The sequence below is a fragment of the Pituophis catenifer genome, unplaced genomic scaffold, assembly GCF_029215685.1.
Source record: "Pituophis catenifer annectens isolate HBS135680 unplaced genomic scaffold, rPitCat1.0.hap2 SCAF_7, whole genome shotgun sequence".
NCBI classification, from domain to species: Eukaryota; Metazoa; Chordata; class Lepidosauria; order Squamata; family Colubridae; genus Pituophis; species Pituophis catenifer.
Window position 1 is genome coordinate 3,071,825 of NW_027256887.1, and position 13,684 is coordinate 3,085,508.

General features: G+C 44.9%; 1 protein-coding gene across 1 annotated transcript in view; it reads left to right on the top strand.

Annotated features, from left to right (window-relative positions):
- Positions 1-11,478: 11,478 nt before the first annotated feature.
- HGF (hepatocyte growth factor) overlaps positions 11,479-13,684 on the top strand; it is a 77,559-nt gene continuing 75,353 nt past the window's right edge. Inside the window, exon 1 of the mRNA XM_070947050.1 lies at positions 11,479-11,545. Coding sequence (XP_070803151.1) covers positions 11,479-11,545 — 67 coding nt within the window. The remainder of the gene's footprint in view (positions 11,546-13,684) is intronic.

Sequence of the window (13,684 nt, forward strand, 5' to 3'; positions counted from 1 at the left end):
TCTTTTCCCGTGTAAGATTTTTTTTTTCCTTTAATTTATATGCCGCCCTTCTCCGGAGACTCAGGGCGGCTTACAATGCATTAAGCAATAGCCTTTATCCTTTTATATATTTATACAAAGTCAGCTTATTGCCCCCACAATCTGGGTCCTCATTTCACCTACCTTTGAAAGGATGGAAGGCTGAGTCAACCTTGAGCCTGGTGAGATTTGAACTTGCAGTAATTGCAAGCAGCTGAATGTTAATAACAGTGCTTTAGTTCACTGTACTACAGGCTCTTCAGAATGAGAGTATCTTGGCGACGCTTAGACGAGGTCCCACTCGTCACTCGAAGACACCAGCCTTGTGCATTTGGCAGAAATGGCAAAAATTTCATCATACCTTAAAAACCATTCAAATGAGAGATATATATCGGAATGGAGAAAATGGATTGATTACATACAGAAGAAGTATCCGAATAAGAAGATTCATATAGCTTATGAATGAAATAATATTAAGTAGTTTATGTTTGTTTTTTCTGAGTTATAAGGAGTTAAGGACCTAGGGAGAATATGAAATGTAATAATTTGTTAGCACATTTTAGTTTTTGGTTTGTGAATGCTATACCCTGTGCTCGTTCTGGGAATCTAGGGAGGGGGGCGGGGGGAGGGAGGGGAAGGGAGGGTGGGAAGGGGAGGGTGGGATTGAGGGGGAAAGGGTGGGGGGTGAAAATGTTTGTATTTTTCATAAAACTTTTCAATAAAAAAAAAAAGAAGAAGACACCAGCCTTGGCGAAATGTCGCCAAGATACTCTCAATCTTACACGGGAAAAGACCCGAATATGCCAAGATTTATATACATACATACATATATATATAAAGTGTTTTTCTATTGAAGCACCTGGTCTACCCCAATATGGGAGAGAGCATACTGCTTCCCTTTCGTCTTTCAGCTCCAATCCAGGAGCCCTCAAGCAGTCGCATTCACTATAAATTTGATACACACACACACACACACACATATATATATATAATTTCAAAGCCGAAATTCTAAAACAGCTTTGAAAGCATCGATCCTTGGAGATCGGGGTGGCTAGTCACATGATCCATAAATGCATAAAAATGTGCAAGTAAAGAATCCGGTGGCTGAGCTTCCGAGAGAAATTTGAAGCGGCTCCCGATCAAAGTTTTCTAAGAAAGCTAAACCGGTCATAGGAAATGTGTCAAAGGAAATGCTCTACCACGTGCCAATTATGCGCAGAAGAGGAAGCAAAAGCAGGAATAAATGGTTCGGTGGAGGAACGCATGTAATTGGGTCCCTTAGGAAATAGGTTGGAATTTATAGCTTTTTGAGTTTCCTCAGAAAGAAGGAAAAAAATACAATAAAACGAAAGTAAGGTTGATAGAATTACTCCTCAACTTACGACCACAATTGTAAGCCCAAAATTCCTGTTGTTCAATGAGACAGTTGTTAAGTGAATTTTGCCCCATTTTTACGACCTTCCTTGCCACAGGCGTTAAATGAATCACCGCAGCGGATAAGTTAGTAACTCAGTTGCTAAGCGAATCTAGCTTCCCCCATGGCCTTTGCGTATTAGAAGGTCGCAAAAGGGGATCACGTGACCTTGGGACACTGCAACGGTCATAAGTACGAGTCAATTGCCTACCAATCGAATTTTGATCACGTGACTACAGGGATGCTGCAAAGGTTATCGCTGTGAAAAACTGGTCATAAGTCACTTTTTTCAGGCCAGTTGTAACTGTGAATAGTCACTAAATGAAGCGTTGTAAGTTGAGGACTACCTGTACATGAGGCAACCACTTCTGATGTTGATCTTTTTTGGAATGCCATTACCTGAGGTCCGTGACTTACGACCGTAATTTGAGTCCAATGTTTCCGTTGCTAAGCAAGATGGCTAAGTGAGTTTTGTTCCATTTTATGACTTTTCTGGCCACCGTTGTTAAGTGAATCACCGCAGGGTTTAAGTTAGCCAGTTTAATCCTAATAACACTGAAAGTCTTCTGACTGTCTATGTGGACCTCGACTTAAAACCACAACTGAATCCCAGATTTCTGTTGCTAAGTGAGACAGTTATTAATTGAATTTTGTTCCACTTTATGACCTTTCCCACCAGAGTTGTTAAGTGAATCACTGCTGTTATTAAGTGAGTAACCTGGCGCTTAAGTGATTCTGGCTTCCCTATTAACGGATTGAACGATCCATCTGTTAAACTACTGAAGTTCACAGATGACACAAGTGATCGATCTCATTCGAGACAACGATGAATCCGCATACAGACGGGAGGTTGAACAACTAGCCTCGTGGTGTGACTGGAACAATCTGGAATTGAACACACTCAAAACCGTAGAAATGGTGGTGGACTTTAGGAGAAATCCTCCTATACTACCACCTCTTACAATACTAGACAACACAGTATCAACAGTAGAGACCTTCGAATTTCTAGGGTCTACCATATCTCCCGACCTAAAATGGACACCCAACATCAAAAACGTCATCAAGAAAGCTCAACAAAGAATGTTCTTTCTGCGCCAACTCAGAAAGCTCAAACTGCCCAAGGAGCTGCTGATCCAGTTCTACAGAGGAATTGTTGAGTCTGTCATCTGCACCTCCATAACTGTCTGGTTTGGCTCTGCAATCCAACAAGACAGACACAGACTTCAGAGGATCATTAGAACTTCAGAAAAAATAATTACTACCAACCTGCCTTCCATGGAGGACCTGTCTACTGCACGAGTCAAAAAGAGGGCTGTGAAAATATTTCCAGACCCCTCGCATCCTGGACATAAATTGTTTCAACTTCTACCCTACAGAAAGATGCTATAGAGCACTGCACACCAGAACAACTAGACACAAGAACAGTTTTTTTTCCCTGAATGCCATCACTCTGCTAAACAAACAATTCCCACAACACTGTCAAACTATTGACTAAGTCTGCACTACTATTAATCTTCTCATCGTTCCCACCATCCATCTCCTCCCACTTATGACTGTATGACTGTAATTTTGTTCCTTGTATCCTTACAATTTATATTGTTTGCCTAATTGCTTATTTGTACCCTATGACTATCACTAAGTGTGGTATCTTTTTATTCTTGAGGAATGTATTTTATTCTCCTTATGTACACTGAGAGCGTATGCACCAAGGACAAATTCCTTGTGTGTCCAATCACACTTGGCCAATAAAAAATTCTATTCTATTCTGTTCCGTTCCATTCCATTCCGTTCCATTCCATATTTTCTCTTCTCTTCTCTTCTCTTCTCTTCTCTTCTCTTCTCTTCTCTTCTCTTCTCTTCTCTTCTCTTCTCTTAACATCGCAGCGGTCGTAAGTGCGAAAAATGGTCATAAGTCCCTTTGCTGCTGATATTTCTGTTGACGGAGTGCGTTACTTTTTACATTCTCTCCACCCAACAGTCTAATAACTGAAAGACTGGTGATAAAAGATATAAGCGAAGCCACATCAAAGCATCCATCTCCGTCTTTCCCTGGTTTTTTGGCTCCCTTCTAATTATTTCATTAATCGATTTAATTTTTAATTAATATTTCCTTCCAGCTACAATGTGGGCTGGAACTAGGGACAGAACTGAAAGTGCTTGAAATTAAAACCGTCTCTCAGCCAACTCTAGTATTATGGTATGAGTTTCACTTCCATTTAAATTTCCCTTTTTTTTGGCTCAGGTTTTTTTGTACGTCCGGAGGATCAGATGTTCTCCTCCGAGACTGCTTGCAACATTGTTGAAGACCGGTCATGAAGACATGACTTCTTGGAGGAAAAATGCAGGCTTGTGTTGGAAGAAATGTCCATCTGGATTCAGTCTGGTGGTGGATTGCCCCCCGGTTCGGTCCGGTTCTGTAAAACCGGCAGGAGGCTCCGCCCACCCACCATCGACATCATCATCGATGATCTGCGCATGCGCACTCTCTCGTTGCGAACTGGTACTAAAGGTAAGTAGAACCCACCCCTGATTCAGTTCCAAGTGGGGAGAAAGACACTGGAAACATGGAGACTTGCTTGAAAAGATGGTTTAATGGTGGACAGGACCACATGGTTTTTGAGGTCCTGGGCAAAAAAGCACCTGGGTGAGAGATTGATAGATTTATACCCTCTGTTGGGCTTTGAATTTGAGCTTGTGTTCTGATTGGTTGTCAGACTCCCATGGGGCCATGCAGGGGTAACTTTGTAGGTTGTCTTTTGAGTCCCAGGATTGGTTGACTCTTGCTGGGTGATGATCAGCGATGAAATCCTCTGAGGTCTGCTACCAGTTCTGTGAGTCTGCTACCGAGTGTGTGCTTCGCGCAGATATGTACCTAAGGCACGCCCATGCAGTGCTAAAAAAGGAACATTTTGAGATATTCCGAGTCTGCAAAGGTAGGTAGAACAGCGAGGGGGGGTGGAAATCCGCTGTGCCACATGATTTCGATTAGCTAGAAAGCAGGAAATCTGATGATTCTAGCTAATATAAATTGCCCGTCACAGCTGATCGTCATCCAGCTGATCATCGGAAATACCGGTTTGCCCGAACTGGTAGCATTTTTTACTATCGGTTTGCCCGAACTGGTCAGAACCGGTAGCATTTCACCCCTGGTGATGATGTAATGAAAGAGTCTTTGGGCAATTCTTACTATGGCTCTGCTTGAAGGAGTTAAGTAGTAAGTAGTAAGTAGTAGTAAGTTAAGTTGTTATGTAGAAGAGACTGGCCCAGGTCTTAATGGCCCATTGACAAAGGTGGGGGGAGCCGTGAGTTTCTGCCTCCCTTTTAGGGAAAATATTCTGCCCTTTTAATATTTCCTAAAATATCTCATTTTCCTAGGAGAGGGTTGGGTGCTAACTTCCTACACTTTGATATCCTCTCATCTAGTGGTGAAATTCAGATATTTTTACTACCGGTTCTGTGGGTATGGCTTGGTGGGCATGGTGTGGCTTGGTGGGCGTGGCTTGTGGGCGTGGCAGGGGAAGGATACTGCAAAATCTCCATTCCCACCCCACTCCAGGGGAAGGATACTGCAAAATTCCCCATTCCCTCCCCACTCCAGGGGAAGGATATTGCAAAATCTCCATTCCTGCCCCACTCTGCGGCCAGCCAGAGGTGGCATTTGCCAGTTCTCCGAACTACTCAAAATTTCCGCTACCGGTTCTCCAGAACCTGTCAGAACCTGCTGGATTTCACCCCTGCTCTCATCTCTACCGATCTCAGGGGGGGTGAATGGGTATGAAAAGGAGGGGGAGATTAAGAAAAAAGGTCACAGGTAAATTGAGCCAGAAACTCTGAAGGAAAGCGGTTAAGAGCAGATGCAAAAATTTCACACGAATGTTATCATTTAAGAGAGGCATTTTTACAAAATGATGTACAGCGTGGTGGTGGACCACTGGTGAAGATGGTTGCTTTCCACTTGGAAAGTTGAGCATTCAATCCTAGAGAGCAGCAGATGTTTCTTTCTGCTAGAGCGCAAAGAGAAAAGTTCACATTTGCTATGAACTCCTCATAGGCATCAGGAAGGGCATCCGGCCAGTAAATGCTCAGCTCCATCCAACTGCCTTGGCTCTACCCAAATTAAGGGATTACGAGGTCATAAAAAAGGGAGTTATGTACGGTTGGTGTAGGACACCGGAAAAAACTTTCTAGAAGGTATAAAGGTATTTTAAAATCTATGTTGGAAATGGGAAAGCCAGAATTGTTCTTGGCTGGGACTCATTAACAGACAAGCAGAAAAGATTTATAGACAATTGTTTTTGTACCTGATCATTGCAGCAAATTATACACGCAAAGATGGAGAGTGTCTGAAATGGTCACTCTGGTAGGTGAAGATGATGGGACTTGTTCAGATGGCAACACTGACTCGTTTGACCAGGGGAAAGGTATTGAGAGGGACTGGAAATTCTTTTTGCTGAAAACAGAAAAAAATGAATTTATAATGGTTTTGATGGTTAGAAAGTATGAAGTATGGAAAGAATGAAATTATAATGTAACCTTAGAGAGAGAGGGTAAAATATAAATGTATCCGTAACTGTTGTCAGGAAGATTGGAAATCCTTCTCTTTTCCTTCCTTCCTTTTTCCCTTCCCTCCCTCCCTCTCTCCATTCCTTCCTTCCCTTTCCTTTCTTCATTCCTTCCCCTCCCTTCTTTTCCCTCCCTCCCCTCTTTTCCTTCCTTCATTTCTTTTTTTTCCCTTTCTCTCTTTTGCCCTCCCTCCCCTTATCTTCCCTTCCTCCCTCCTCTCCCTCTTTTCCTCCCTTCCTTCCTCCTTTCCTTCCTCCCTCCATTCCTTCCCCTCCCTTCTTTTCCTTCCTTCATTTCTTTTCCCTTTCTCCCTTTTGCCCTCCCTCCCCTTATCTTCCCTTCCTTCTTCCCTCCCCTTCTTTTCCTCCCTCCTTTCCTCCCTCCCTTCATTCCTTCCCCCTCCTTTTCCTTCCTCCTTTTCCCTTTCTCCCTTTTGCCCTCCCTCCCCTTATCTTTCCTTCCCCCTCCCTTCTTTTCCTCTTTCTCCCTCCTTTCCTCCCTTCCCCTTCTTTCCTTTTCCCTTCCTCCTTATCTTCTCTTCCTTCCTCCCTCCCTCGCTTCCTTCCTTCCCTCTCCTTTCCTTTCCTTCCTTCCTTCCTCTTCCTTCCTCCCTCCCTCCCCTTATCTTTCCTCCCTCTCTCCCTTCATTCCTCCCTCTCCTTCCTTCTTTTTCTCTTTCTTTCCTTTTTGCATCTTTTCCCTTTTTCTTTTCTTTTCTTCTTTTAACTTGTATTTTTGTGAAAAACGGCTTTAATAAAAATCAGTTCAAAGGAGCAAACTGACTCCAATTATTTGCTGAGAAGTCAAGATGTTTTATGGGTTTAAGAAGACAATCGCCCCATTGGGGCAAAACTAGAAGAATAGTTTCATAAGGAAGATTTCAGAGCGTTTCCTTCTTCCTGCCTGTCTTAAAATTGGAACTAGGATAAATTTGGCGGAAGAATTCACCTTGCCCCATTTCAACAATGTGTACAGTCATCGCACCCCAATGATCTCATCCCAACGATTCTGGATGGTCTCTGGCAGGGACAGCTAGCAAAGCAAACTGAAAACAAAAGGAGAAACGTTTCCCCTTTTGCATTTGAGCACGCAAAAAGGGACAGGAAAGGAGAAAGGGAAACAGGAAGGACAAAGAAAAATAAGGAAAGACAGAAAGAGAGCAAGGAAGGAAAAAGAAGGAAAGAGGGGAAGGAAGAAGAAAGGAGAAGGAAGAGGGAAGGAAAAAGAAGGGAAGGAAGGAAGGAAGGAAGGAAGGAAGGAAGGAAGGAGAAAGGAGAATGAAGAGGGAAGGAAAAAGAAGGGAAGGAAGGAAGGGAAGGAAGGGAAAGGAAGGAAGGGGAAGGAAGGAAAGGAAAGGAAGGAAGGAAGAGGAAGAAAGGAAGGGAAAGGAAGGAAGGAAGGAATGGAAAGGAAGGAAGGAAAGGAAAGGAAAGGAAGGAAGGGAAAGGAAGGAAGGAAGGAAAGGAAAGGAAAGGAAAGAAGGAAGGAAGGAAGGAAGGAAGGAAGGAAGGGAAAGGAAGGAAGGAAGGAAAATTTTCAGATAGATGTTTGTAGTACGAAATCTTCACAATCTGCATCTTGGCAGCTTCTTAAAGGTAGTCCTCGATTTACAACAGTTCATTTAGTGACCGTTGAAAGTGACGGCACTGAAAAAAGTGACTTGTGACCGTTTTTCACACTTACGACCATTGCAGCATCCCCCACAGTCACGTGATCAAAATTCAGATGCTTGGCCACCGACTCACATTTATGACAGTTGCAGTATCCCTGGGGGGGGGGAGGGGGGTTGTCACATGACCTTCTGACCAGCAAAGTCAACGCGGAAGCCAGATTCGCTTAACAACCATGGCAAGAGAGGTCATAAAATGAGGCAAAGCTCAACTTAACAAATATCTCACTCAGCAACATAATATTTTGGGCTCCGTTGTGGTCCTAAGTCGAGGACAAATCATAGAGCAAATTGAGAGGGTTTTTTTTTAGTCCTTGGAGCGGAGGGAAACTTTTCAGATGGATGTTGTGATATAATCTTCAAAATTTTTCATCTTGAGAAACAGAGAGGCCTGTCTAAAAAAAAAAAATCTGTTCAACATCACAAATGTTGAACAGATTTATCACAAATGTTTTTTAAGGAAGGTTTTTTTATATTTTTTTTTTCTGTTTTTCAGTCCGTGCCTTTCATAGATCCTGGAGGTAGATTTTGTAAATTTCACGTCAAGTTTTTCTGTCTCTGGAGTGTTCCAACCAATCAAAGACAATATTTATGATGTCCTCGCTTGCCCTATCAGTGACGAAATTAGAAGAAAACAAACAAACAAACATTTGAAAAAATAAATAAACTTTTTTGTAATTTGGTTGTTGGTTTTTTTTTTTTCATGCCTGGACTCAAATAAATAAAACAACAACAACAACAAAAAAACACCCCTCCACGGTACAAAAAACGAACTATAAACAAAAAAAATTAAAAATAAACAAAGTTAAACAGTAACGAATGAAAACGAGAGAAGGAAGCAAACAACCTTCGAAAGAGTGTTGCCTAAACAGGGGAAGAAAATTTCAAATTGAAAAGAAGATTCTTGGATTGTCAAAAAATAATAATAATATATATTGTAAAATTTGTGCCGGAGGGAAACTCACACGCCTCCTTCTTCGATGTGTAGAAAAGACGAAACGTTTTTTAAAAACGGGGGGGAAAAAATTGCACATACATTTCAGATACTTTTTAGGACATCGCAGGAAAGAAGAATACATTAAAAATAAACAATTAATGTATTAATAATTTATGATGAATAAATAACAAAACATTAAAAATAAAATTAGGGAAAAAAAAAACAGCAAACAAGGTAGGTGGAATTAGTGCTACAAAATCAAATTATTGACTGGCAGCTCCAGCTCATATTATTATTATTATTAGGTTGCAGACAGCAAAAAAGGATTGGATTTGGTTAATAATTGGATGGGGAATTTGAAGGAAATCCAAGTTTATAGGATAAACCTGGGAAGATGAAAAAAGAAAATCCGAGAAGACGATACAGGAAGTCCTTGATTTACCACCAAAACTGAGCCCCAAATCCCTGTTGCTAAGTAAGACATTTGTTAAGTGAGTTCCTCCCCATTGCATGACGTTTCTTCCCACCGTTGTTAAGTGAATCACCGTGGTTCTTAAGTTAGTAACACGGTTGTTAAGCGAAACTGGCTTCCCCATTGTCAGATCCAATCCTAATGCTTGTACAAAGACCGGAGATAATAAAACTGCTAAGACGATAAAACTCCTAGTGGCAGGGGTGAAATTCAGCAGGTTCTGGAAAACCGGTAGCGGAAATTTTGAGTAGTTCGGAGAACTGGCAAATACTGCCTCTGGCTGGCCCCAGAGTGGAGTGGGAATGGGGATTTTGCAATATCCTTCCCCTGCCACGCCCACCAAGCCACACCACGCCCACCAAGCCACGCCCACAGAACCGGTAGTAAAAAAAATTGAATTTCACCAGCTGCCTCTGTTTGAATAATAGGCCGAGTTTGGTTTTAGGGTTTCTTTGGGTGGCTTTGTGTAAGTTGTGAGAATTCAGGTACCCAGGTTGATCCAGTTTTGTGAATGGTTGCTATTCCTTTGGCTGATACGGAGCCTACTTGAGGCTGCAGAAGTTTGGACAAACCAGCACAACAAGCGTCTCTCTCTCTCTCTCTCTCTCTCTTTTGTTCCCTTCCTTCCTGTCACTTACTGTCCTTTCCTCCCTCTCTCTCCCTCCCTCCCTCTCTTATTCTCTTTCCCTCCCTCTCCTTCCCCACCTTCTCCTGTTCTTTCCCTCTTACTCTCCTTCCTTCCCTCTCTCTTATTTTCTTCCCCACCCTCTCCTGCTCTCTCCCTCTTACTCTCCTTCCTTCCCACTCTCTCACTCCCATGGACTCCTTCCCTTCCTTTCTCCCTTCCTTGCTTACTCTCCTTCCCTCCCTCTCTTATTCCCTTTCCCTCCCTCTCCTGCTCTCTCCCTCTTACTCTCCTTCCTTCCCTCTCTCTCACTCCCACTTACTCTCCTTCCCTATCTCCCTTCCTCTTTCTCCCTCCCTTGCTTACTCTCCTTCCCTCCGTCTCTCTCTTATTCTTTCTCCTTCCCCACCCTCTCCTGCTCTCTCCCTCTTACTCTCTTCCCTTCCCTCTCTCTCACTCCCACTTACTCTCCTTCCCTTTCTCCCTTCCTCTTTCTCCCTCCCTTGCTTACTCTCCTTCCCTCCATCTCTCTCTTATTCTCTTTCTCCTTCCCCACCCTCTCCTGCTCTCTCCTTCTTACTCTCCTTCCTTCCCTCTCTCTCACTCCCACTTACTCTCCTTCCCTTTCTCCCTCCCTTGCTTACTCTCCTTCCTTCCCCCTCTCTCACTCCCACTTACTCTCCTTCCCTTTCTCCCTTCCTCTTTCTCCCTCCCTTGCTTACTCTCCTTCCTTCCATCTCTCTCTTATTCTCTTTCTCCTTCCCCACCCTCTCCTGCTCTCTCCTTCTTACTCTCCTTCCTTCCCTCTCTCTCACTCCCACTTACTCTCCTTCCCTTTCTCCCTTCCTCTTTCTCCCTCCCTTGCTTACTCTCCTTCCCTCCGTCTCTCTCTCCCTCTCTCTCCTTCCCACTCTTTTTCCCTTTCTCTCTCTTCCTCCCTCCTTCCTTTCTTCTCTCTCCCCTTCCCCCTTCTCCCTCCCTCCCTCCCTGTCTCTCCTTTCCACTCTCTTTCTCCCTTTCTCTCTCTTCCTCCCTCCCTTTCTTCTCTCTCACCTTTTCCCCTCTCCCTCTCCCCTGCCCCCATCACCTTGATCAGAATCAACCCAGGTAACACACAAAAGCATCTCCTTGCAGCACTCCTGGCCTTTTGATCCAAAGTGGGTGCAGCACCACCAAATAAGCCTCACCCCACGCCCCCCCCAATCCCCACTCCATCCCCATCCACCAACTTTTCTCAACCGAGATGGAAAAGAACTCCAAGCAACCAACCAACCCCTTCGGGGCTCTAACCCTTCTAGGCTAGCTTTCTGCAAGCAGGGAGTTCTTTTTAAGTAAGAACAACTCTCCTGCTCCAAAGCGGAGCTACCGCTGATCTTCTCCAGAGCGGCTTCTCCCCATCTCCTTGGAGGGGAGCTACCCCCCTCTTCGGAAAGGTGGGCTCTGGCCGTCGGCGCTGCGCTGCGGTGGTCTCTGTGCCCCTCGGTCCCCCCCCCCCCACTTTCCACATCCCCGGGCTGGGCTGGCGGAGAAGGAAGGCGGAGAGAGCGCGGAGGCGCTGCTGTGAACGCGCTTTCTTACCGTAAGAGGGAGTTGGGACCCAGAGTTTTCCTGTTACTCACTCACCCAAACCCGGGCTCCTTGCAATATATAGCAGCTCCTCGCTCTCGGGCTCCTCTGTTGCCGCCTCTGCCTCTTTTGGGGACCCCTGGAAAGGGGGAAGAGCCCCCCTTCCCCTCCACACCGGCCCCAGGTAGCCAGCCCCCCCTCCTCCTCCCCATCCATGTGGACCCACCAGCTGTTGCCACTCGGACTCTTCCTCCACTCCGTCCTGGCCGTCCCGCCGGCAGGTTAGTCCGCTTCTTTTAGTTGGCCAAGCGCCGCTTTCGGGGGGTCGAGATAAAGGCTGCCCGGGAAGGGGGGGGGGAGGTCGTGGAGACGCGCACACGCGTGTACGCGGAATAAGGATGAGGAGGGGAGAGGTTTGACCGCTCCGGACGCTTGGAGGCAAACGCCGCGAGGGGCTTTGGGCGGAATGCAATCGTTGGGGTGGATGTTGCGGGGTCGTGGAGACGCAGACACGCGTGTACGCGGGAGGAGGAGGAGGAGGAAGTGCGGGAGGTTTGGGAGCTCCGGGCTTTTGGAGGTGAATGCCACGAGGGGTCGTTGGGCGGAATACAATCGTCGTGGGGGGGGATGTTGTGGGGTCGTTGTGGTCGTGGAGAAGCAGACACGCGTGTACATGGGAGGAAGTGGGAGAGAGGGGAGGTCTGGGCGCTCCGAGAGGAAAACGCTGCGAGGGGCGTTGGGCAGAATGCAATGAATCGTTGGGGTGGATGTTGTGGGGTCGTGGAGACGCAGACACGCGTGTATGCGGGAGGAAACGGAGGAAGAGGAGGAGGAGGAAGGGGAGATCTGGACGCTCCGGGAGTTTAGAGGAAAACGCCTCGAGGGGCTTTGAGGATATTGCAATCGTTGTTGGGTGGTGGGGAGATGTTGTGTTTCGTTGCGGTCGTGGAGACGCGCAGACACGTGTACGCCGGAGTTTGCGCGCCGCGCGCGGCTCTTTAAAAGGGTTCGTCCCCGGGCGAGCTCGGGATCCAAGAAGCGTGCTCTTGGACATCTGCTTGCCCGCCCAGTTTTGGGGAGGGGACCAAGCGAGGTGCTGTAGTCGGGACAAGAGGAGAAGCGGGAGAAGAAAATAAAAAAAGAAAATCCGGCCGCGCAGGGGTTAAGTTTGGGGTGGGGACGCCTCTTCCCCGGACAGGTTCTGAAGCAGACCTTCCCCCGCGTCCTCGAACAGCTGGCTTGGTCTTGGCAGAAGCGCCTCCGGTCTCCTCCTGCAGACTTCGTGCGTCTGTTAGTACCGATAAAGGAGAATATTTGTAGCTCGAGAGTTGAAACTTGGGGTTCTTGGTGCTCTCTGAGGTTGGGGGTTTTCCGCCGTTTCGTAAAAACCCGAACTAGCTAAGATCAACGCCGGTGACCAGCATCGGTGGCGTTCCCTAGTTTGGGTCACGAAACGCCTGCGAGTAAACTTACTAAGCTCCGAGAGTTACTCCCCCGTGTGTGCTGGCTAGTGTATACAAACAGAAAGTAGGCGCTCGCGCGTTCTCCAAAGCCTGTGTGTATGTGTTTAGATCTATCTATCTTTTTACTTTCTCTCTCTTCTTTCTCTTCTCTCTCTTCTCTCTCTTCTCTCTTCTCATCTATCATCTATTTATGATGTATGGTCTATGTATTTACCTATTTATCATCTATGATCTATCCTCTCCTCTATTTCATTATCTGTCTGTCTGTCTGTCTGTCTGTCTGTCTGTCTGTCTATCTATCTATCTATCTATCTATCTATCTATCTATCTATCTATCTATCTATCATCTATTTATTTATCTATCTATCTATTTACCTACCTACCTACCTACCTACCTACCTTCTCTGTTCTCTCTTTTATCATCTATCACCTATCTATATTTATGATCTATGTATCTATTCTCTCTCTTTCCTTTCTTTCATCTGTCTGTCTGTTTGTCTGTCTATCATAATCTCTTTCTTCTATATCTTCTCTTTTCTTTCTATATCCTCTCTTCTATATCTTCTCTCTTCTCATCTATCATCTAGTTATGATTTATGGCCTATGTATTTACCTATCTATCATCTATGATCTATCCTCTCCTCTATTTCATTATCTATCTATCTATCTATCTATCTATCTATCTATCTATCATCTATCTATCTATCTAACCTTCTCTCTCTTCTCTTTTTTTATCATCTATTACCTATATATTTATGATCTATGTATCTATTCTCTCTCTTTCCTTTCTTTCATCTGTCTGTCTGTCTGTCTGTTTGTCTGTCTATCATAATCTCTTTCTCTCTTCTATATCTTCTCCTTTCTCATCTATCATCTATTTATGATCTATGATCTATGTATTTACCTATCTATCATCTATGATCTATCCTCTCCTCTATTTCATTATCTATTTATCTA